Raw genomic sequence first — 25129 nt, forward strand, 5'->3', positions numbered from 1 at the left:
AAATAATTGTGTACTAAAGAATGCATAATTTTACAGATGACTTCTGTCCACCCCTTTGCCTCCCCATCTCCTACGTATTATACCTATTTACCAGCTTTTGTACAGAAAGCGGGCAGATTCATTTGTTTTGATTTTGCATTCCAGCTGCTGCTAATTTATCTTCACCTCAATCTGTATCCCTGTGGTCTTTTGAAAACCGTATTAATGTATTTTGTGATCTGTTTCATTTCAATTTAAGATTACATTTATAACGTTTCCGTTCTTCATTACATATTGTAATGTCACTGAGTTTAGGCCCCATATTTGCAAATGGCCATGGGAATAAATAGAACAAAAGCAATGTTGCAATTATAGCATGGGACAGACGATGAGCTAAAACTATATTGCTCCATTCAAAAAGGAATTTATCTGTTGACCCAGGGGAACATAACTCACTTCTTCTTTACTTCATATCACTTCTTCTTTACCCCATATTACTTGTACTTTACCCCATATTGTTGATGGGAAAGCTTGCAATTTATTAATTAATTAGATGAATTAATTAATTTGTCAATTGTCCCAAAGCTATAATATTGTTCAGATTAAAGAAGATGCTCTTTGACACTAAGAAAATGCCACTGTAATGACAAACTGTCCCTGGAATTGGAACAGAATAAATATATCAGATAGTAAGTATAGTGTGCACGATACCATTATATGAGTGCATAAAATATATTTTCACATTTAGGAACTCAGTAAATGTATATAGCATGAAATATATACTAGATTTTGTTGTCAAAGGAGAATTGTACTTCAAAATTATATTCTGAAATTTGACAATTGATGCAAGAGGATTTTGGTTCATTTGGTTGTTTTCACATTTTTGTTGATCAGGATTCTCTTGAAAAATATAGACTCTTTTCCAGACTACATTCTTGCTAGAAACCGTTTTTAGTCACTAACGGCCCACTATTATCACATCCTTCAGTTGCCTTACCCACAAATTATCCACATTTAATTGCTGCTGAGCCTTTCCTGTTTTTTATATGTCGAGGACGCCATCTTATGGGAGGCAGGAATGCTTAAAGTGCCACTTAAACCAGAAGTTGGATTAAAGGTCTGCAAGAATCAACATGGCCTTTGAAAATAACCAGTTCACTTTATTTTTTGAACAAATTACTTGTTTTGTTAACAAAATGTAGTTCAGTTTTAAGGAAGTCCATTCGTAAAGTTAAATTAATGAACTTAACATAAATCAGCTAAATTGGCTTCTTAAGAAAAATAATTAAAGGCCATTTTATCCATTATGCTTGATGAATAGGTTTTCTTACTTTGAGCAATGACCAAGTTACTTAATTTTTCTGAATCAATAGTAAAATTTATGCAAGATCTCATTCTTCTAGTTTACTAAGTAACATTTGCGCCACACAAGTGTCAGGCAATAATCATCTCCAACAGGAGAGAATCCAACCATCTCCCCTTGACAGTCATTGGAATTACTATTGCTGAATTCTGCACTGTCAATATCTTGAGGGGGTTACCATTGAGCAGAAACTGAACAGGAGCAGCCACATAAATACTGTGAGTACAAGAACAGGTCATAGGCTAAGAGTCCTGTGTGAGTAACTCACATCCTGACTTTCAAAGCCTGTTCCCCATCTACAATAATAATAATAATCTTTACTAGTGTCACACGTAGGCTTACATTAACCCTGCAATGAAGTTACTGTGAAAATCCCCTAGTCGCCAAGTCAGTGTAATCAAATTCTCTCCACTTGTCTGGATAAGCGCAGCTCCAACAACACGGGACGCTTGATACTGTTCAGGAAAAAGCAGCCTGCTTGATTCACACCCCATCCGCGACCATCAACATTGATTCCCTCTACCACTGATGCACAATGGTAGCAGTGTGTGCTGTCTACAAGATGCACTGCAGCACCATCCAAACCCACAACCTCTACCACATAGAACAAGGGCAGCAGATGCATGGGAACACCACCTCCTGCAATTTGCATGGGTTTTCTCCCACAGTCCAAAGATGTGTAGGCTAGGTGAATTGGCCATGCTAAATTGCCCCTTTGTGTCCAAGGGTGTGCAGGTTGTGTGGGGTTACGAAAATGGGGTGGAGGAGTGGACTTGGGTAGGGTGCTCTTCCAGAGGGACGGTGCAGACTTAATGGGTCAAATGGCATCGTGCACAACAGGGATTCTATGAAAATGCAGCTGATCACATAGTCTTGATCTTGGTGACTAGGAGGTTCATGAACGCCTTACACTTATTGTTGAATGTGAGAGTGCAGGATACGAAGGAGAGGGATTTAAGAAGAACTTTCTGCTGTAGAGAAAAGAAGCCAGGGTTATCTTTGAACTCCAGTACGATCCTGGCATATTGAGAAGTTTTAGCAGATGTGTGCAGAATCCGGTAGTACTTTACGTACTCCAGCCAGGTCTGGCGGTGGATGGCCAGACCACTTATGAGCCATATCCTTTCAAGTAATCATCTCTTGTACTTAAGTAAGCAGAGATTAGGAACATGCTAGTTGAACAGTCAGGGCAAGAGAAAGTAATGTTTTTTTTGAGGATTAGGGCATCAGAGGTGGAGGTGAGGGTGCAGTTGAGCTAATCACTCGCTGCAAGAATGGTGCAAATTTAAATTCGTTCACAGGATGTGTGTCACTGATTAGGTCACTGTTTAGTGCTCACCCCTAATTTCCCTTGAGAGGGTGATGCTGGGCTGCCTTCTCAAATCGTTGCAGTCCATCTGGTATAGGTACATTCATTGTGCTGTTAGGAAGAGAATTCAGGATTTTGACCTGGTGACCGTGAAGGAACGGCGATACAGTACCAAGTTGGGATTTGGTGGTTTGGAGAGGAATTTGCAGGTGGTGGTGTTCCCATGCATCTGTTGTCCTTGTACGTCTAAAGGTAGAGTAAACAGGTTTGGAAGGTGCTGTCAGAGGAAAGATGGAAGATAGGATGATGGGCCAAAGACTAAATAGTTAGGATGTTTTAAGTGCAGAATTGAGGAATAGATTTTTTTTCATTGGGGCTGGAGACTGAAGAAAGTAGGGATGTGGATGGAAAGTAATGCAAAGAAGTAATCAGATAATTACCCTATCTATGATTGATAAGGTTGGACAGGCAAGACCATGTGAGATGGCAAGGTCAATGGGATTGGCTCTCAATATGATTTATGGAGTTTACCTGGGGTAAGGATTTCTGGAGAATGAGGGCAGAGGAGGGAGAGAACATGATGAGTTGAGATGGCGATTGAAGTCACCACGGATGAGACGTTGTTCGATGCAGAGGCTCAGGGAGGAAAACGTTGAAGGTACCTTAATGAGAAAATGTTTATCATATTTGGAAGGGCAGTAGAGAATGATGATTTTGAAAAGGAATTGAGAGTGGTGGAACAGTACGAGTTTACCAAAGTGGGAGAAACTACCAGAGCAAATGTGAGACCATGACAGTCCAAACAGGGTGAGTGGTTGGCTGTGCAGAAAATGGGGTGGGGAAATTAGGGTTGCTGCAAGTAATGACAGTGCTAATTGCCTCAATTAGCCCTTTGGGCGTTGTCGATAGAGGCACAGAGGCAAGCTGTTGGCTTAGTTAAAAGGGTGTTGAGTTTGGAACAATGGCAAGAGAGGAGCAGTTCAAGGGGCATTGAAATATTGGGCTATTCAAAAAACGAAGTGTTTCAGACTAAAACTATCCTCAAAAGTAAGGAGCGGAAAATCTGAAATCCTCAGCGGACAGAGAAACAGAGTTAGCATTTCCGTTCGGTGACCTTTCAGCAGAACTAAATTATTCAGCGTTGTATACCTACATTGCATAAATATCATTTCATAGTCCCTGTGCTTTCGCAATACTGGAAACTATTATGTAAAAGTGCTTGATCATCTTGAATTGTTAAAATCTTCAACCTCTCATTTAATGACATTTATCTTGTTCATTTGATTCACATATAGTGCAACTGATATTGTTGGGAATGCTTCCCATGAATCTGAGAATTGGGGTGGGGGATGGTTAACTTCTAGTCTATAGCTTTGTTAATTTTTATCATGTTGAAATAAAATTGACCATCGTATTTCAAGAAAAGTAAATGGTTGCATGCCTTTCCATTTTAACTCTTTCCTAATATGCCTCTGTGCCTACCACCTATAATCACCTTTCTCCAGTCAAAAGCTAATTAGCAATTTGACTTTTAGTGTGTGGTCTTTGGGTGCCTCCTATTTTTGTGTGCACCATTTTGTGAGCTCCACCCAGTGTATTAATTACATACTGAAGGCACATTGTGTAAAATTAGAACATTGTAAATGTTGTCTTACTACTTAATTATAGGGCAGAAGCTTCCATTTGAAGAACAAAGTAACAGATTGATATTATAACACAATAGAGTTTCTGTAACCTGTTTAGAAAATGTAAATTTAATTCTGTTAATGGTTGTTCTATAACTTGGGGATGGTGGGAATGGAAATGAACACCATAAGATATAAATATTGGGGCAGCACGGTGGCGCAGTGGTTAGCATTGCTGCCTTACGGCGCCGAGGTCCCAGGTTCGATCCCAGCTCTGGGTCACTCTGTGTGGAGTTTGCACATTCTCCCCGTGTTTGCGTGGGTTTCACCCCCACAAGCCAAAGATGTGCAGGGTAGGTAGATTGGCCATGCTAAATTGCCCCTTAATTGGAAAAAAATAATTGGGTACACTAAATTTTTTAAAAAAGGATATAAATATTGCATGACAGCAGCTTCTGATTCTGGACTGATTGCAAAATGTGTTCATGGCTAAATGTAACTAGCAGTTGTCATTTATTTTGCAATGTAGTTAATTGGTTTTAATGCAAGATGCAATGTAGTAAATGAAATCGGTCCCTGATGATTCTGCTCGTTTCATAGTCAAGTGTCACACTAGTCTGAGATTGCATTAGTACTTAATGTTTCATTTCATCGTACAGTTCTTAAATAATTCAGCTGATTTCCAAAAGAGGTTTGCCAGTTACTTGTAATGATTGTTTTCATTTTACATCTTTCATTTATCTTTTTAAAATTTGAATAACGTGCATTGGCAACCCATGAGTTCATTGTAGTTCAGTAACTCTGTTTAATTAGCATGATACTTGCAGCATTACTCAGTGCCTTACAGGGCATTAGAACGTTGTGTTCATGAATTAAAATTTTAATCTGCAAGATTGAATGCAAAATGCAGTTGAAAATAGTATATAGATTAAGTTAATTATCATAATATGCATCTATGTATACAATGGAGTGCAGACAGGCAGTGATTGACACACAGGATGACCAGTAAGCACACAGAACAGAGCAGCCAATCACCAGACAGGACACTACAAAGCCAGAGGGCACTAGGTTTCCCGCTCTCTCTCGACCCCAACCACTGAGACAGTACAAGTTTGTGAGCTAGACAGTGCAAACACCATGCGGTAGCTAGTAAGTCTGGTCGGCTAGTACTAGGTCTCCAGTCAAGTCAGCATAGTGTCAACCCACAGTTGAACATGTATAATAGTTAAGACGTTAAATAAAATCGTGTTGCATCTTATCAAGTGTTGGAGGTCTGTCTCTCGCTACACTGCATCAAGTGCAGTCCACATCGACCTAGCCTGCCCAACACATCATCAATGATTACTTACTATAAACGTTTACAGTAAATGTTTGGTTTAAGACAATATTGCAGAGGCTGTAAGAAAGATGCTACTTTTGAAATAACGTGAAATACCATCTTTATCGTCATGAAGTCCAGGAAATTTCAGTCTACCTAAACTGGCCTTTTTAAGTTCTCAATGATTTTATCTACGATGAAACTACCACCAAATATTGCAATAATAAAACTACATAAAACACCAAAAACAGTCGTGAAAATCAAAACATTTTAAACACTTCATCTTGCCATCATCATATGAACTGTTCACTTTGCCAGTATACGTGTGAACAACGATGCATATCAGCATAGCACCTCTACTTGTTTCTTGTTCAATTATGAAAGCTTTTACACACTGAAAGTGGAATTGATGATGGTAGAAGGCCTACGTGAGGCGGGAGCTCAAGAACGATGTGTGGGGGAGGGGGAGGTCAAGTCTGGTGGAGCATTGGGAAGGGGATCTATGGTTATTGAACAGCTTCTGAGTTGCACTGTGAACAAATTTCAAATTGTTCCTTTTGTCATTTGTGTAAACTCTAATCATTTTTTATAACAGTTTGGGTGAGATGAACTGTGAGAAGGCTGCAGAGATGCATCAGTGTGATCTGGACAAGCTGAGCGAGTTAGCAAATGCATGGCAGATACAGTAAATGTGGATAAATGTGAGGTTATCCACTTTGGCAGAAAAACAGGAAGGCGGACTATTATTTGAATGACTATAAATTGAGAGGGAAATGTGCAGTGAGCTGGGTGTCCATGTACACAAATTGCTGAAAGTAAGCATGTAGGTGCAGCAGGAAGTAAAGAAGGCAAATGTTATATTGGCCTTCGGTGAGAGGATTTGATTACAAGAGCAGGAATGTCTTGATGTAATTGAACAGGGCCTTGATGAGACTACACATGGAATATTGTGTGCAGTTTTGGTCACCTTATCTGAGGAAGGTGTTCTTGCCATAAAGGAAGTGCAGCAAAGGTTTACCAAACTGATTCCTGGGAAGGTGGGATTGACATATGAGGAGAGATTGAGTCGGTTAAGAATATATTTACTGGAGTTTAGAAGAATGAGGGGGGATCTCGTTGAAACCTTTAAAATTCTAACAGGGCTAGATACGGTAGATGCAGGAAGAATGTTCTCGATGGTGGGGGAGTCCAGAACCAGAGGTCACAGTCTGAGGGGTAGACTATTTAGGACTGAGATGAGGAGAAATGTCTTCACCCAGAGAGTGGTGAACCAGTGGGCTACCACAAAGTAATTGAGGCCAAAACATTGTATGTTTTCAAGAAGGAGTTAGATATAACACTTGGGACTAAAGGGATCAAAGGATATTTGGGGGGGGGGGGGGGGGGGGGGGGGGTAGTAGGTGGGAAAGGCTACTGAATTAGATATTCAGCCAAGATCACAATGAATAGCTGAGCAGGCTTACAGGGTCAAGTGGCCTCCTGCTATTTTCTATGTTCTATGACAGCAGCAGATGTCACCGTCAACACCAGAGAAATGATCATTTGTTATTGTTGTTGACATGCATCCTGAAAAGTGAGGGTACTCTTTTACCTAAATACCTAATGTGCATCATGTTATTTGCATCGGACTTTTAGTTTGGTGTCTAATACTAAATGGTTTATAACTAGGCTTATATTAGTTTGTTTTGTTTCCCCACCTGCTCCCTACCCCACTCCAACCAACCTGCACAAAAGCATTTTTTCTTGTGTGAATCCCTCTTTAAAAAAAATTTCTACCCATAAGATTCAAAATGGCCCCAAGTTATAAATGACATTATTAGTGACTAGGCAAATGCATTGTACCACCACAAATAATGGGCTGGATTCTCCATTCCCCCAGCTGCAAAAGTTGGCATTCATCTAAAATTATTGTACATACTGGAGTGAATTCATAAAATATTAATTATTGGCTTTGTTGTAGTACTGTAGGAAAGGACATGAATGACGCAGAATGGTGTGTTGGGCACATTGTGTGAACAGTGAGTATCAGCTGATGAGATCTTTTTACTGCCCACAGGCAAGAGAAATGGCTGCCACCACCCTGAGTGGTCTGCTGCAATGCAATTTCCTGACTATGGATAGCTCCATGCAAAGTCACTTTGAACAGCTCTGCAAGACCAGACTCCCAAAGAAGAGAAAAAGAGACCCAGGCACAGTGGTGGATACAATTCCTCCAGCAGGTAAAAAGAAGTATGTTTATATATCTGAATTTGCAGGGAAAGTAATAATTTAATACCTTGCATCTTGTTTCCGCCATTGGTTGTCCAGAAGGTGAATCAGCAAGTGTGCAAAAATTAAAAGCTCCAATAAGTTTTTTAAATATACAAATTTGACAAATAAAATTTGTAATGTCTTTCATTCACCTCTGTAGATTTGGTTCGCCGGCATGCTGGAGTATTAGGACTAAGTGCCTGCATCTTATCCAGTCCATATGAAGTGCCAACTTGGATGCCACAACTTCTGATGAACCTCAGTGTTCACCTAAATGATCCACAACCCATAGAGGTAAAGAAAATCTGCGGTGTAAAGACATCATGTTCCCTGGTGTTGCGTTGGTGGCAGAGTTGTAAATATGACAATTTATTTGGTCATAAATTAAAATTGAACAATCAGAAACCCAAAATTACCTGTTTGAATCTCAAGTAAGAACTGCAAATCTTCATTCATATCAACTATTATTGAATTGGACAGGGATAGATAAGACTACCTAGATTTTCTGACGGGGCTAAATTTTAGATCTGAATAATTTGAAATTGATGATACATTGCTCTGAATGGCAGTGCACTGTTTTACCTAGGTTTTATGCAGAGTTTTCAGTACAGCTTTGTATGACTGCAGGGATCTCAGTAGTGATGGGATCAGAAAATGGCATGTGATTTAAATTTACCAGAACTTCGACAATTAATGGGGAATATATTTGTTCGTAACCTTTCTTAAATGTTAGGAAAGACACACAGTATTTCAAATCTTGATGGTATTTACCAGAGTTGAGGGAGCAAATGAGGATTTTTTTTTAATATGCAGGAAAGGAGTTGGCAGGGAAGTGAAAAATTCTCACTGATGGAGATGGTGCTGCATCGTGTGGTGCATTATGGACTGCCCTCTCTCTGCTCACTCATAGCACATTCTCCCATAGGTCAACATTTTAACATGTCCGCAAGGAACTTTTTGCCAAAGTTTCAGGCTAACTACTTATCACTAAATATTCTCCCCCACCCTATGTTCCATGGTAGCTATGTGTTGTTGCAGACGATGGTGTAGCTTTGTATCTGCCTCTCTGATGACCGGGACTCTGAAGATAGTTCCCTGGAGTTTTTGCCAGGTAGATGTGCTGGGCCTTATAGATATGGATGATGACATTTTGCTAAATGTTGCCCAATCAGGGTGCAATAGTTGTTGATCAACTGATGCTTTCTGTCATAGAGTGCCTTTGAGAGAATAACACAGTGATTTAGGTGCTTTTGCAAAAACAGTCAATGTTTCAGTTAATTATTTACTTATTTTAGGGGCACCATGCAGTGTGCTTTCAGACCACTTGAAAACAGGAGTCTGTAATTATCTGTCAAAGTACTAGAAAATCCGAAATAAAAACAAAATGCTGGAAAAACTCAGCAGGTCTGGCAGTATCTATAGAGAGAAATAGAGTTAAAGTTTTGAATCTATCTGACTCTTCAGAGATAAAGAGAGCGAGAAATGTGATGGATTTTATACTATTTAAGAGGAGGTGGAGCAAAATAGGTCAGGGATAGGTGGCAGCTAAGGAGAAATTTGTCAAAGATATCATGGCACACAAGACAAAGGGACTGTTAATGGTAGTGTTAAAGACTAAAGAAGGTGCTGATAATGGCATAAAGACTCGTGAAAACAAAGGATCACGAAAACTTAAATGGCAGTAAGAAGACTACAAGAATGAAGAAAAATGGCTCAAAGTACTGAAGTATGTGCACTATCATACAACCCTCAGTTCCCATTTCAGATTGACATGAATTAGAACCATTCTGCATGCTAGAACTTTGGGTAATGTGTCCAGCAGATTTCAATTCCCAAATTAGCACTGAAATAAAAATCCTAATTGTATGTGGTGGACACCTCCAGTACTTAAAGGATGTTACTCACGATGTGAAATTGGCTTCAACTGTTCAGTTGTGTAGGATTATGCCAGAGGGAGTCAAATCCCACCCATTCATACACATTTTAGCAAGGTACAAATTTAGTTAGATCTGACGTTCTTTATCAGTAAATAGGTTTATTTTAAATTTTTCCATTTCATTATCTAATTCTACTTTGGTCATCAGCATCATAATGTACACTTTATATAATGCTTTCAGAATTGCACTGAAGGTGACTGAGGAATATTAAGGGTTCATTTTTATCTAAAGTCTAGTCTTTCTTTTATTTAGTTAATTAATTTAAAAGTTGCTGTTTGGGCTTAGATGAAGGTGAGTTTTCAATCAGCTTTAAACAGGTTCTACTTGCAGCTACTTTCAGCTGGAGCTTGTTAATTAGTTAATTGGATTAGGCCAGTTTTCAGAAGCTAGTCACACAATATAAAGGTGAGCTTGTTACAGTGTAGACGTTGTTTGAGTGCTGAATTTGGGTGCATTTAAGTGCTATAGTGAGAGCCTGGTGACTGAGGGAGTTAGGTGAGGAGAGAGCAAGGTGCTCCTTTCATTTAGTTTCCCACACTTCCTCAAAGAGCGTGAAGGCAGCTAGGGGTTTACAGAGAGTGCAGCTGACTGGGAGCAGAGTCGGAGGGCGGAGTACCAGTTGGTTCACAGCACAGCTACATTCTGTAAGATCAGAGGGGATGGACGCTAGGGCAGTTGCATACTCCTCCTGTAGGATGTGGGTGGTGAGGGATACCACCGGTGTCCCCGCTGACTACACCTGCGGGAAGTGCACCCAACTCCAGCTCCTCAGAGACCGCGTTAGGGAACTGGAGCTGGATGAACTTTGGATCATCCGGGAGACAAGAGGGGGTGATAGAGAAGAGTTACAGGGAGGTAGCCACACCCAAGGTACAGGAAAAGAGTAGCTGGGTTACAGTCAGTGGAAGGAAAACAAAGGGGCAGACAGTGCAGGGATCCCTTGTGGCCGTTCCCCTTCAAAACAGGTATACCGTTTTGGATGCTGTTGGGTGGGATAACCTACCGGGGGAAGGCCCTAGCGTCCAGGTCTCTGGCACTGAGCCTGGCTCTGTGGCTCAGAAGGGAAGGGGGGAGAATAGAAAAGCAACAGTGATAGCAAACTCAATGGTTAGGGGAATGGATCAGAGATTCTGTGGTTGCGAACGGGTGCCTGGGGCAGGGATGTCTCAAATAGAGTCTACAGGATTCTTAAGGGGGAGGGGGAGCAACCAGAAGTCGTGGTGCACATAGGCGCCAACTACATAGCTAAGAAGAGGGATGAGGATCTAAAAAGTGATTTTAGGGAGTTAGAACATAGAACAGTACAGCACAGAGCAGGCCCTTCGGCCCTCGATGTTGTGCCGAGCCATGATCACCCTACTCAAACCCACGTATCCACCCTATACCCGTAACCCAACATCCCCCCTTAACCTTACTTTTTAGGACACTACGGGCAATTTTTCATGGCCAATCCACCTAACCCGCATGTCTTTGCACTGTGGGAGGAAACCGGAGCACCCGGAGGAAACCCACGCACACACGGGGAGGACGTGCAGACTCCGCACAGACAGTGACCCAGCCGGTAATCGAACCTGGGACCCTGGAGCTGCGATGCATTTATGCCAACTACCGTGCTGCCCAAGGTTGGAAGCTAAAGAGCAGGACAAGCAGAGTAGTGATCTCAGGATTGCTACCGGTGACACATGCAAGTGAGGCACGGAACAGAGAGCGAGTGCAGCTGAACATGTGGCTATAGGGCTGGTGCAGGAGGGAAGGCTTCAGATATGTGGATCATTGGGATATCTTCTGGGGAAGGTGGAACCTGTACAAGAAGGACGGATTGCACCTAAACTGGAGGGGCACCAATATCCTGGGTGGAAGGTTTGCTAGAGCTCTTTGGGAGGGTTTAAACTAGTTTGACAGGGGGATGGGAATCAGAGCTATGGATCAGAGGATAGGCTAGCTATTGAACAGGCAGAAATAGTATGCAGCGAGTCTGTGAGGAAGGATAGACAGTTGATAGGGCAAAGTTGCACTCAGTGGAATGGGTTAAGTTGTATCTGTTTGAATGCAAGGAGTGCCAGGAATAAGGGAGATGAACTTAGAGCATGGATCAGTACTTGGAACTACGATGTTGTGACCATTACAGAGACATGGATTTCACAGGGCAGGTATTGTTGTTAGATGTTCCAGAGTTTAGATGTTTTCAGAAGAATAGGGAGGAGGGGGAGTGGCACTGTTAATTAGGGAATGCACCAGAACTGCAGAAAAGGAGTTAGTTGAGGAGGGTTTGTCGAGCGAGTCACTATGGGTGGAAGTCAGAAACAAGAAAGGAGCAGTCACTTTATTGGGAGTTTTCTATAGACCCTCCCAATAGTAGCAGAGAGAAAAAGGAACAAATTGGGCGGCAGATCTTGGAAAAGTGCAGAAGTAACAGAGTTGTTGTCATGGGTGACTTCAACTTCCCTAATATTGACAGGAACCTCCTTACTCCAAATGGTTTGGATGGAGCAGATTTTGTCAGGTGTGTACAGGAAGGATTCCTGACTCAATATGTAGATGGGCCAACTAGGGGGAGGCCATATTGGACTTGGTGCTCGGCAACGAACCAGGCCAGGTGTCAGATGTCTCGGTGGGAGAACATTTCGGTGATGGTGACCACAACTCCTTGACCTTTACCATAGTCATGGAGAGGGATAGGGACAGACAGTATGGGAAGGTATTTAATTGGGGGAGGGGTTATACTGCCATTAGACAGGAGCTGAGGAGCATGAAGTGGGAACAATTGTTCTTGGGGAAATGCACAACAGTAATGAAGGGGTTGTTTAAGGAGCACTTGCTGCGAGTGCTGGAGAGCTTTGTCCCACTGAGACGAGGAAGGAATGGTAAGGTGAAGGAGCCTTGCATGACGAGAGATGTGGAGCTTCCAGTCAAGAGAAAGAGGGAAGCTTACGTAAGGTTGAGGAAGCAAGGATCTGACTCGGCTCTCGAGGGTTTACCAGGTAGCCAGGAAGGAACTCAGAAATGGACTGAGGAGAGCTAGAAGGGGGCATGAAAAAGCCCTGACGGGAAGGATTAGGGAAAACTCCAAGACGTTCTACACTTATGTGAGAAATAAGAGGATGATCAGAGTGATAGTCGGGCCGATTAGGGATAGTGGAGGGAACTTGTGCCTAGAGTCTGAGGAAGTAGGGGAGGACCTGATTGAATATTTTGCTTCAGTATTCACTAGAGAGAGGGACCTTGTTGCTCATGAGAACAGTGTGAAGCAGGTTAATGACTCGAACAGGTTGATATTAAGAAGGAGGATGTGCTGGAGATGTTGAAAAGCACCAGGATAGATAAGTGCCCTGGGCCTGACGGGATATACCCAAGGTTACTACGGGAAGCGAGGGAGGAGATTGCTGCGCCGTTGGCGATGATCTTTGCGTCCTCACTCTCCACTGGAGTAGTACCGGATGGTTGGAGGGAGGCGAATGTTGTTCCCCTGTTCAAGAAAGGGAATGGGGAAATCCTTGGGAATTACAGACCCATCAGTCTTACATCTGTGGTGAGCAAAATATTGGAAAGGATTCTGAGAGATTGGATTTATGATTATTTAGAAAAACATAGTTTGATTAAAGATAGTCAGCATGGCTTTGTGAGGGGCAGGTCATGCCTCACAAGCCTCATTGAATTGTTTGAGGATGTGACGAGACACATTGATGAAGGTCGGGCAGTGGATGTTGTGTGTATGGATTTCAATATTTCAGTAAGGCATTTGATAAGGTTTCCCATGGTAGGCTCATTCAGAAAGTTAGGGGGCATGGGATGCAGGGAAATTTGTTTGCCTGGATACACAATTGGCTGGCCGAAAGAAGACAGCGAGTGGATGGAAGGTATTCCTCCTGGAGGTCAGTGACCAGTGGTGTCCCACAAGGATCTGTTCTGGGACCTCCTCTTTGTGGTTTTTATAAATGACTTGGATGAGGAAGTGGAAGGTTGGGTTAGTAAGTTTGCCGATGACTCGAAGGTTGGGGAAGTTGTAGATGAAATGAAAATGAAAATCACTTATTGTCACGAGTAGGCTTCAATGAAGTTACTGTGAAAAGCCCCTAGTCGCCACATTCCGGCACCTGTTCGGGGAGGCGGGTACGGGAATTAAACCGTGCTGCTGGCCTGCCTTGGTCTGCTTTAAAAGCCAGCAATTTAGCCCAGTGTGTTAAACCAGCCCCTATAGTCCCAGATAGTGTTGAGGGTTGTTGCAGGTTACAACAGGACATTGACAGGGTGTAGATCTGGGCTGAGAAGTGGCAGATGGAGTTCAATCTTGATAAATGTGGTGATTCATTTTGGAAGGTCGAATTTGAATGCTGAATACAGGGTTAAAGGCAGGATTCTTGGAAGTGTGGAGGAACAGAGGGATCTTGGGGTCCACGTACATAGATCCCTCAAAGTCGCCGCCCAGGTTGATAGGGTTGTTAAGAAGGCATATAGTGTGTTGGCTTTCATTAACAGGGGGATTAAAACCTTAGTTGGACCACACTTAGAATATTGTGTCCAGTTCTGGTCGCCTCATTATAGGAAGGATGTGGATGCTTTGGAGAGGGTACAGAGGAGATTTACCAGGATGCTGCCTGGGCTGGAGGGCATGTCTTATGGAGAAAGATTGAGGGAGCTAGGGCTTTTCTCACTAGAGCGAAGAAGGCAGAGAGGTGACTTGATAGAGGTGTACAAGGTGATGAGAGGCATGGATAGAGTGGATAGCCAATGACTTTTCCCCAGGGTGGAAATGGCTGTCACGAGGGACATCATTTTAAGGTGATTGGAGGAAGGTATCTGGGAGATGTCAGAGATAGGTTCTTTACACAGAGAGTGGTGGTGTGTGGAATGCACTGCCAGCAGGGGTGGTGCAGTCAGAGTCATTAGGGCCATTTAAGCGACTTTTAGACAAGCACGTGGACAGCAGTAAATTGAAGGTGTGTAGGTTAGGTTGATCCTAGATTAAGATAAATGGTCGGCACAACATCATGGGCTGAAGGGCCTGTACTGTGCTGTACTATTCTTATGTTCTAATTCACCAACTCATTTACTTTTCTTAAATTAGCTCTGGTTTGGATTTATTAGTTTAATATTCTTATTAATTTGAGTCAATGTAGTACAGTTAACAAGCCCATTTCTGCTTTCCTTGCCTCTTTTACTATTCACATCTCCTGCCCACCTGCAATCCCACTGACCTCACTCTCTGGACTTGGAAAAATATTTCCCACCCTCACTGCAGCTCTCTCACTAATATACATCCCCACCCATTCTGTTCTGATTCTCAGGCATATGTAGCAACAATCTTTGTTCTTTCTTTGCTACATGTCTTCCTATTAAGTCATTTATAGTTTCCTGAGACAGTTCCCATCTCTAAACATTTGTGTCCCAAGACCCCTACATTGCATCTGCTGCATGGATAACTTGGCTGCTCACCATGCAATCTGACTGTGTCCATCTCAAGCTGTGCAACATCTCTCCATCAATAACTGTATCGTTCTGGAGAGCAGGGGTAGTCTTGGTACTTCTCAGTGACCAGTTGTCTCTTATGACTCTCCTACCCCTCCCATTCTTGCTTTCAACATGAAATGCATTTATTTTAAGGATATAATAATCTCAGAGATTGTGCCTGACTCTACAGTTGACTGTTACCAGCACCTTCCTTGCACTGCCCTACACCATAGATCTGTAACACACGTTCCAGCCCTAAAGTAATCTAAAATAAAGTAAAAGTAATCTTTATTGTCACAAGTAGGCTTATATTAACACTGCAATGAAGTTGCTGTGAAAAGCCCCTCATCGCCACACTCTGGCGCCTGTTCGGGTACACAGAGGGAGAATTCAGAATATCCAAATTACCTAACAGCAAGTCTTTCGGGACTTGTGGGAGGAAACCCGAGAATCCGGAGGAAACCCACGCAGACACAGGGAGAACGTGCAGACTCCACACAGACAGCGATCCAACCCGGGAATGGAACCTGGGTCCCTGGAGCTGTGAAGCAACAGTGCTACCCACTGTGTACCATGCTGCCCACAGTACCCATCCTCTCTTCCAAGACCCACCACCTGCTACTTTCTTTCCTTCCAATCCAACTTTTGACCACCTGACCACCTCTCCTTCCCCCAAGCTTGCAGATAGAAAATGATTCATTTTGCACTGGCACCATTCCCCTGTCCTTCACAACTTAAAAAATTATTGACTTTACTCAGGAAAGAAAAGAATTCCAGTATTGGTTTCAGCTACAGTGACCATGATTGTAAAAGCCCATCTGTTCTTTATGGAAAGCCACCTGCTGTCTTATCTGCCTACTCTGGTTGACTCTTAAAATGACCCATTCAGTTGTATCAATCCGTTACCGGTAAACAGGAATGAAACTGACGGACCATCCGTCATAGACCCAGGCACCGAAATGACAACAGTTGTTCTCTTGACCCTGAAGAGTGTTCTTTACTGACATCCGAAGGCTTGTGCTAAAATTGGGAGAGCGGTCCCATGATTAATCAAGCAACAATAGGCATACTCAAGTAATCATTCCTTGCAGAAAATTCCCAGACTATTGCCACCACCAGAGTTGGCGTCACAGTCCTATACAGTTGGGAGGGAATTGTCCTGAAAGTCCTGAACATTGACTCTGGACTCCGGGAAGTCTCATAGGTCAAACATGGGCAAGGAAACCTCCTGCAAGTAAACCTACCACTTAATAATTCACCCCACCCTAGTCCCATCCCAACCTTGGTTGATGAATCAATACACTTCCATGTTGAACACCAGTTAGAAGATGTACTGAGGGTGCTAAGGCACAGAATGTACTCTGGGTGGTGGACATTAATGGCAGCTGGTGAAGCCATGAAAAAACCTATTTGACCTCACTCTCAACAATCTGCTTCTCACAGATGCATCTGTCTGTAACAGTAGTGGTAGAAGAGATCACTGCACAGTTCTTTTGGAGACAAAAGTCCCATTTTCACATTGAGGATACCTTCCATCAGAAGGTCAGAAATGGGGATGTTTACAGATGATTACATAATGTTTAGCATAATTCACTGCGCCTTACATACTGAAGCAGTTCATGTCCAAACGCAGCAAGGCCTGGACGATATCCAGGCATGGGCTGACAAGTTGGCAAGTTACATTCATGCCATACAATGCCAGGCAATATCCATCTCCAACAAGAGAGAATCCAACTATCTCCCTTTGACATTCAATGACATTACCATCGCTCAATCCCTCACTGACAACATCCTGGGAAAGGGTTACCATTGACCAGAAACTGAATTGGACTAGCTATACAAATACTGTAGCTACCAGAGCAAGTCAAAGGCTAGGAATCCTGAGCAAATAACCCTCCTCCTGATTCTTCCCCCCCCTCCCCGCCCCAAGCTAGTCCACAACCTACAACGTAGAAGTCAAGAGTATACTGGAATACTCTACACTTGTCTTAATGAGTGCAACAACACTTAAGAAGCTGAACACTATCCAAAGCAAAGCAGCCCATTTATTGCTACCCTTTCCACAAACATTCAGTTCTTCCACTACCGGAAAACAGTGGCAGCCATGAGTACCATCTACCAGATGCACTGCAGTAACTCACCAAGGCCCCTAAGGCAGCACTTTCCAAGCACATGACCGCTACCACCAAGAAGGACGAGCAACAGATATCTATGAACCACACCACCTGGAGGTTCCCCTCCAAGTCACTCAGCATCCTGATTTGGAAATGTATTGCCATTCCTTCATTGTCGCTGGGTCAAGATTTGAGAATTTCCTCCCTAATGGCACCGTTGATGTACCTACACCTCACGGACTGCAGTGTTTCAAGAAGGCAGCTCATCACCACATTCTGAAAGGCAACTGGGAATGGGCAATAAATACTGGCCTAACCCACGATGCCTATTTCCCGTAATGAATTTCTAAAAATTTATCTTGTTGCAACCCTGATCCAAACCTGGACAAAAGAGCTGAACTGAGGTGAGTTAAAAGTGGCTGCTCTTGAGGTGAATGATACGGGGGAGGTTCAGGTGGGGATGGTCTGGGAAGCCCTGAAGGCAGTAATTCGTGGGGAGCTGATATCCATCCGGGCACACAGGGAGAGGAGCGAGAGGAGTGAGAGGGATAGACTGGTGGGAAAGATGCTGGAGGTGGACAGGAGGTATGCAGAGGCACCAGAGGAGGGACTGTTGGGGGAGAGGTGCAGCCTGCAGGCTAAATTTGATTTGCTGACCACTAGAAAGGCGGAGGCACAGTGGAGGAAGGCACAAGGGGCAGTGTACGAACATGGTGAAAAGGCGAGTAGGATGCTGGCTCATCAGCTCCGTAAGCGGGATGCGGCTAAGGAAATTGCTGGAGTGAGAGATAAGAGTGGGAATGTGGTGCGGAAGGGGGTAGAGGTGAATGAGGTCTTCAAGGACTTTTACGGGGAACTGTACCGGTCGGAGCCAACGGGGGAGAGGAGGGGAATGGAGAGGTTTCTTGACAGGCTTTCTTTCCCGAAGGTGCAGGAGGAGAAGGTGGAGGGGCTGGGTGCGCCGATTGAGCTGGAGGAGCTAGTTAAGGGGCTCGGGCAGATGCAGTCAGGGAAGGCACCGGGGCCGGATGGGTTCCCGGTGGAATTTTATAAAAAGTTTGTGGATCTAGTGGGCCCCTTGCTGGTGCGGACACTCAACGAAGCATGGGAAGGGGGGACTTTGCCCCCGACGATGTCACGGGCGCTGATCTCGTTAATTTTAAAGAAGGACAAGGACCCCCAGCAGTGTGCTTCATACAGGCCCATATCTCTCCTCAACGTGGATGCTAAGGTGCTGGCAAAAATCCTGGCCACTAGGATAGAGGACTGTGTGCCAGGGGTTGTGCATGAGGACCAGACAGGTTTTGTGAAGGGAAGGCAGCTGAACACGAATGTGCGGAGATTGCTGAATGTCATTATGATGCCGGCGATTGAGGGGGAGGCAGAGATAGTGGTGGCGCTGGATGCGGAGAAGGCCTTCGATAGAGTGGAGTGGGGGTACCTATGGGAGGTGTTGGGGAGGTTTGGATTTGGTGAAGGGTTCATTAGATGGGTAAGGCTGCTATATGAGGCCCCGATGGCGTGCGTGGCCACGAATAGGAGGAGGTCGGAGTACTTCCGGCTTTACCGAGGGACCAGGCAGGGTTGTCCCCTGTCCCCCTTGTTGTTTGCACTGGCAATCGAGCCGCTGGCGATGGCATTGAGAGATTCAGAGAGGTGGAGAGGCTTGGTGCGAGGTGGAGAGGAACATAGGGTGTCGTTGTATGCCGATGACCTGTTACTGTATGTGGCGGACCCGGTGGGAGGGATGCCGGGAGTGATGGAGTTACTAGCCGAGTTTGGGACCTTCTCGGGTTATAAATTAAACTTAGGCAAGAGCGAGGTATTTGTGGTGCACCCTGGAGACCAAGAGGAAGGAATTGGTAGGCTCCCGCTTAGGCGGGCAGGGGAGAGCTTTAGGTACCTGGGGGTGCAAGTGGCCAGGGACGGGGGAACTCTCCACAAGCATAACTTTACCAGACTGGTAGATCAGATGGAGGAGGAGTTCAGGAGGTGGGACATGCTGCCATTGTCATTGGCGGGGAGGGTGCAGTCCGTCAAAATGACAGTGCTTCCGAGGTTCTTGTTCCTTTTTCAGTGCCTGCCCATATTTATCCCCAGGGCCTTCTTTAGGAGAGTGACCGGCAGTATTCTGAGCTTTGTGTGGGCACATGGGACTCCGAGAGTGAGGAGGGTGTTCCTGGAGCGAGGAAGGGATAGAGGCGGGCTGGCGCTGCCCAACCTTCTGGGGTATTATTGGGCAGTCAATGTGTCAGTGGTGCGTAAATGGGTGATGGAGGGGGGAGGGGCGGCGTGGAAAAGAATGGAGATGGCGTCATGTAGAGGTACGAGCCTGGGTGCCATGGTAACGGCACCGTTGCCGCTCTCCCCTAAGAGGTTTACCACGAGCCCGGTGGTGGCGGCAACCCTAAGAATCTGGGGACAGTGGAGACGGCATCGGGGGGAAACAGGGGGCTCGATGGAGGCTCCACTGGGTGGCAACCATCGGTTCATCCCGGGGAACACGGATTGGGGATTCAGGGGGTGGCAAAGGGCGGGCATCAGCAAATTGAGGGACCTGTTTATTGGCGGGAGGTTTGCGGGCCTGGGGGAACTGGAAGATAAATTTGGCCTTCCCCAAGGGAACATGTTCAGATACTTGCAGGTAAAGGCGTTTGCTAGGCGACAGGTAGAGGGATTCCCTTTGCTGCCCTCGCAGGGACGATGGACAGAGTGCTTTCGGGGGTGTGGGTAGGAGAGGGGAAGGTGTCTGACATCTATAAGGTAATGCAGGAGGCGGAGGAGTCGTCAGTGGAGGAGCTGAAGGCTAAATGGGAGGAGGAACTCGGGGAGCAGATAGAGGACGGGACTTGGGCGGAGGCCTTGGAGAGAGTCAACTCTTCCTCCTCATGTGCGACGCTTAGTCTCATCCAATTTAAGGTGCTGCACCGGGCCCACATGTCCGGGAATAGGATGAGTAGGTTCTTCGGGGGTGAGGACAGGTGCACCAGATGTTCGGGGAGTCCTGCGAACCACGCCCATATGTTCTGGGCATGCCCAGCACTGGAAGAATTCTGGAAGGGGGTGGCGGGGACGGTGTCGAGGATGGTTGGATCCAGGGTCAAACCAGGGTGGGGACTCGCGATTTTTGGAGTTGCGGTCGAGCCGGGAGTGCAGGAGGCGAAAGAGGCCGGTGTCCTGGCCTTTGCGTCCCTAGTAGCTCGTCGAAGGATTCTGTTACAATGGAAGGATGCAAGGCCCCCAAGCGTGGAGACCTGTATCAGTGACATGGCGGGATTTATAAAATTGGAAAAGGTCAAATTTGCCCTGAGAGGATCAATACAAGGGTTCTATAAACGATGGCAGCCTTTTCTGGACTTCCTGGCTCAGAGATAGGTAACTGGGTCAATAGCAGCAGCAACCCGGGGGGGGGGGGGGGGGGGGGGGGGGCATTATTGTAGTGTTTATTCTGTAACTTTATAGTGTGTTAATTTGCGTTGTTAAAATGCTGGGTTGTTCATGGGGATGGGGCGAATGTATATGATTGTTAATATTATTGTTATTTTCGGTATTTTACTAAGGTGCGTCAATGTTGTATAAAATCAAAATTTCTCAATAAAATTTTTTTTTTTTTTTAACATCTCTCTTGACATCAAGGCAGCATTTGACTGAATGTGGAATCAACAAGCTCTAGAAAAACTGGAGTCACTGGGAACCTGGGGTGGGGGGGTGCAGAAATCTGCACTGATTGGAGTCATACCATAGCTGAATCCCTCCACTTTAAAAGTGCAGTTTTAGAGTGCAGCTCTAACACCAGCAGCTCAACACAATCCAGGGTAAAACAGCCCGCTTGATTGTCACCCTGTTCACCACCTTCAACATTCAGCCCCTCCACTATGGGCACACAGTGGCAGCAGTGTGTACCATCTATGAGATACATTTCAGCAACTCACCGAAGCTCCTTCAACAGCAGCTTCCAAGTCCACAAACACCTAGAAGGACATGGGCAGCAGATGCACAGGAACACCACCACCTGCAAGTTTCCCTCCAAGCCACACACCATCCTGATTTGGAACTATATCACTATTCCTTCTCTCGCTGGGTCAAAATCCTGGAACTTATTCCCTGACAGCACTGTGCGTGTTCCTACACCACGTGGACTGCAATGGTTTAAGGAGACAGCTTACCACCATCTCCTTGAGCAACTAGTAATGGGCAATAAATGCTGGCCTATCCAGTGACACCTACATCCAGTGAAAGAATATTTGTTTTTAAAAGAGAAAGGTAGTGTAAGATTTTTTTTTTTAATTGCCATTTTTAAGATCTTCAACAATTCACACTGGAGGAATGAAACTCTACACTCTTTTGTTGATCATTTTCTGGACTGGCAACATTGATTACCTGTCATGATCCTGCAGTGTGTGAATTTGCAGGGTAACTCTTCCTCTCAGCAAGTTGCTGGTTGATGTGCACCTTAATAATTATATGTGTCGTTCAGATGCTCGTATTTTTCAATTACCTATTGAGATTGATTTATCTTTGGTTTTCTTTGTTTATAAGAACCTACATTTCTATACTTAGGCATTTTAAATTTATTTTGTTTTGCAGATGACTGTGAAGAAAACCTTGTCCAATTTCCGAAGAACGCACCATGATAACTGGCAAGAACATAAACAGCAGTTCACAGATGATCAATTGGTGATTCTTGCAGACCTCCTTGTGTCACCATGTTATTATGCCTGAGGAGGTATAACAGCTATTGAAATCAAATATTTACAAAATACAATAATTGGCTTGTCCTCCTATCATCTGTTAGTTTATTGCTGAGATACATTAGATTGCAAATGAGAAAATGCTGGGTTTTTGGGAGGGAGTGGATTTGGTTTTTAAGATTGTATTCCGAATATTCCTGTGTATTCTGAATATTCTTGTGTATTGAACAATGTATTGGAGAATTGCATTACAGCATTACACCTGGAATAATAGTTGGTCTGGAGTGTAGCATGACTCTAATACAATGAAGATGCTTTGCTATACTAATACAATGAAGATGCTTTGCTATAAAACTACAAGAACTGAAATTATTTGAGTTGAGTCACAGGAAATTCAAAGTTGTTTTGCAAAGTGCAGTTTAAATTAGTGGACCTGTTATAGCCTGCATATGTTTGTATAATAATTTATTTGTAATTTTCTTTGTCTTATTTTTTTTTAAATTTCCTCTTTCCTCCTCTCTCCAAACTGATTACTGTTTGAATCATATGTTGGGGTAGGTCATTAATTAAATTGCTTTTGTTTGTACTGAGAAAGTAAGTGTTCTTCTACCATTTTTAATGAATGCTCCCAGGTCAGGTACAACATGCATTCTCGGGGTATTTCCTTTGGAATAAAGGAGGAGGTCCGGCTGCAATTGATAAATTTCCCACTTTGTCTTTGAGTTTTGTAGACAACCGATTAATATTAACACTTTGTGGTGCATTTTTTGTCAGATACCACTGAGTTTTAGAAGTTACATCTGTCACAACTGTACAGCGATGCAAGTGTGTGAGAGCCATCATTTCTGACTAGCCTGAGGAAATTTCGGCAAATATAAAAATCATTAATGACTGGTTACTGTTGTGTACTTGTGTGTTTTCCATGACTTGTGATCAGCTTCCAGGGCTTTTTCCAAAGCACCTGTTTGCATTTAAAAGCCAATAAAATGTTCCAGGATGGTTGTTGGCTGATTCTCGCCCATTGTAATGGCTCAAGAGGACAATGAAGACTTAAAAATGCTGGTCTCCATGAAACCCAAGATGAAAAAAATTAAGGAACTTTTCTGATAGGTTATGGAGAGGAATAAGCTGTACTGTACAGAAAGACAAATTGAAAGAGGTGTGCATTAACAATGATATATGTGGTTTTCATTATCTCAAAATATACTAGGATAGGGAATATTTTGTGGTGAGAAAAGGGATAGTTTTTTTAGTGCTTGGTCAATCTGTTGCTGTTCCTACATGGAAGCATTACTTGAACTTATTCTAGGTAATGAAGGAACAAAAATAGAGGATCGTTGAGGAAATGATGACCATAGTGTACTTGCGTTCAGTGAAAAATTGAAAAAGAAAACATACTGGCAAAAAAGGAGACATTTGGACAGTTGACCAAAAGTTCAGTTAAAGAGATGGCATCTTGGATGTGAAAGATGGTGAGGTTTAGGGAGGAAATGTCAGAGCTTTGAATCTAAACAGTTGAAGGCATGGCCATCAATGACAGCGCAAAGAAATTGGGTGATGCATAAGAGGCCAGAGTTGGAGGAATGCAAAGTTCTAGTAGAGTTGTAGGAGGTTAGAGAAATAAGAAGGAATGAGGAAATGAAAGGATTTGAATACAAAGGTTGGAATTTTAAAATCAAGGCTCTGTTAGACTGGGTGAGTGGGATTGGTGCAAGTTAGGATATGAGCAGTAGAGTTTTAGATGCGATTAAATTTATGGAGGATGAAAAATAGGAGGCCAGCAAGTAGAGCATTCAAATCTGGAGGTAACAAGGGCATGGATGATGGACAAATATTGATTGACCTATACGTTTGTTGAATATCTATGTAGATATCTGTTTTCTTTCCAGCTATTTCATCAAACAGAATTCCTATAATACATACATGCAATCTCTCACAAATATCTAGATATGGTTATGGAGGATCATTGACCTAAATGTCTGCTACATGCTTGATTGTCACAGTCCTTGGAAATATAAATTCAAAGATAACATGGTAATTGATAAAGCATGTAAAATCTTGAAGTAGGAGGCCCGAGATTGAGTTGACTAGCCTTGTTTGTTTAATCTGATGGGTTGTCTGCGATTAATTTTATGTATCTCGCACATTGTCCTCTGGTAATTTTGATGAAGACCAAGATTGATATTTATTGTAAAGGTATTCAAGAGGAGAGTGGGCGGTACAATGGATTAGCACATTTTATTCACATCTCGTTCTTCTATTTGAAACTCCCAAACTAGTTGGATAAAGGTCTCTTTCTAGTCATTTGAGATTTTTTTTAAATGAACGCTGGCAGTCTCAACCCACTTCTTAGTGGATGTGAGCTCAGCGCACAAAACTGGTCCCAATTTAGCACTGCTGTTAGCCATGGCTCAGTAGGAGCGCCCTTGCCTCGGAATAAGTTGTGGGTTGAAGCCTCATTGCAAGGACTTGAGCAAATAATGCTAGACAGACATTCACTTAGGGATGATGCAAATTGTCACAGTGCCATCTTTCATTGAGCGTTAATGCAAGAGTCTGTCCTCTCAGATGGATGTTTAAAAAAAACCTGGCACTATTCGAAGAAGAGTAATGGAGTCCTTTTTGGCATCCCAACCAACAATTATTTTCACCAGCCACCTAAACAGCTAACCTGGCCATTTTTGTATTGCTGTTTCTTGGGACTTCTGTCTGCAAGTTGGCTGTCATGTTTCCCACATTATAATAGTGACTATTCTTCGAATGTGTTTCATTGGCTGCAAAATGCTTTGGGAAATTCAAGAGGTTGCCAAAGGCAAAATATAAAAATTATATTTATTTTATATTAAATTATTTTTTACTTAAATTGTCCATTTACCTGACGGATGACATAAAAATGGTGAATGTGGCAGCGAGCAACATTTATTATGGTGTTGCAAGGAAGGTTTTTTCGAAGGTGGAGTTAAAGTTTCTTCCCCCTTTTGTTCACCAGTTTTTTCCACTCCTTTTCTCCTGGGAGGTTGGACACCTCTCTGGAATATGATTCCATGACACCTTGGCAGTCTTTGGTACTTGATTGTTATGGGTATCAGCAAGCT

General features: G+C 43.6%; 1 protein-coding gene across 4 annotated transcripts in view; it reads left to right on the forward strand.

The window, feature by feature from the left end:
• Positions 1–25129, forward strand: part of LOC119972755 (proteasome activator complex subunit 4-like) — a 230725-nt gene that overhangs the window by 201314 nt on the left and 4282 nt on the right. For all 4 annotated transcript variants that reach the window (XM_038810083.1, XM_038810091.1, XM_038810102.1 and 1 more), the window contains 3 exons: positions 7651–7813; positions 8005–8138; positions 21931–22069. In XM_038810083.1, coding sequence (XP_038666011.1) covers positions 7651–7813; positions 8005–8138; positions 21931–22065 — 432 coding nt within the window. In that variant the 3' untranslated portion in view covers positions 22066–22069. The remainder of the gene's footprint in view (positions 1–7650; positions 7814–8004; positions 8139–21930; positions 22070–25129) is intronic.

The sequence above is a fragment of the Scyliorhinus canicula genome, chromosome 1, assembly GCF_902713615.1.
Source record: "Scyliorhinus canicula chromosome 1, sScyCan1.1, whole genome shotgun sequence".
Lineage (NCBI taxonomy): Eukaryota > Metazoa > Chordata > Chondrichthyes > Carcharhiniformes > Scyliorhinidae > Scyliorhinus > Scyliorhinus canicula.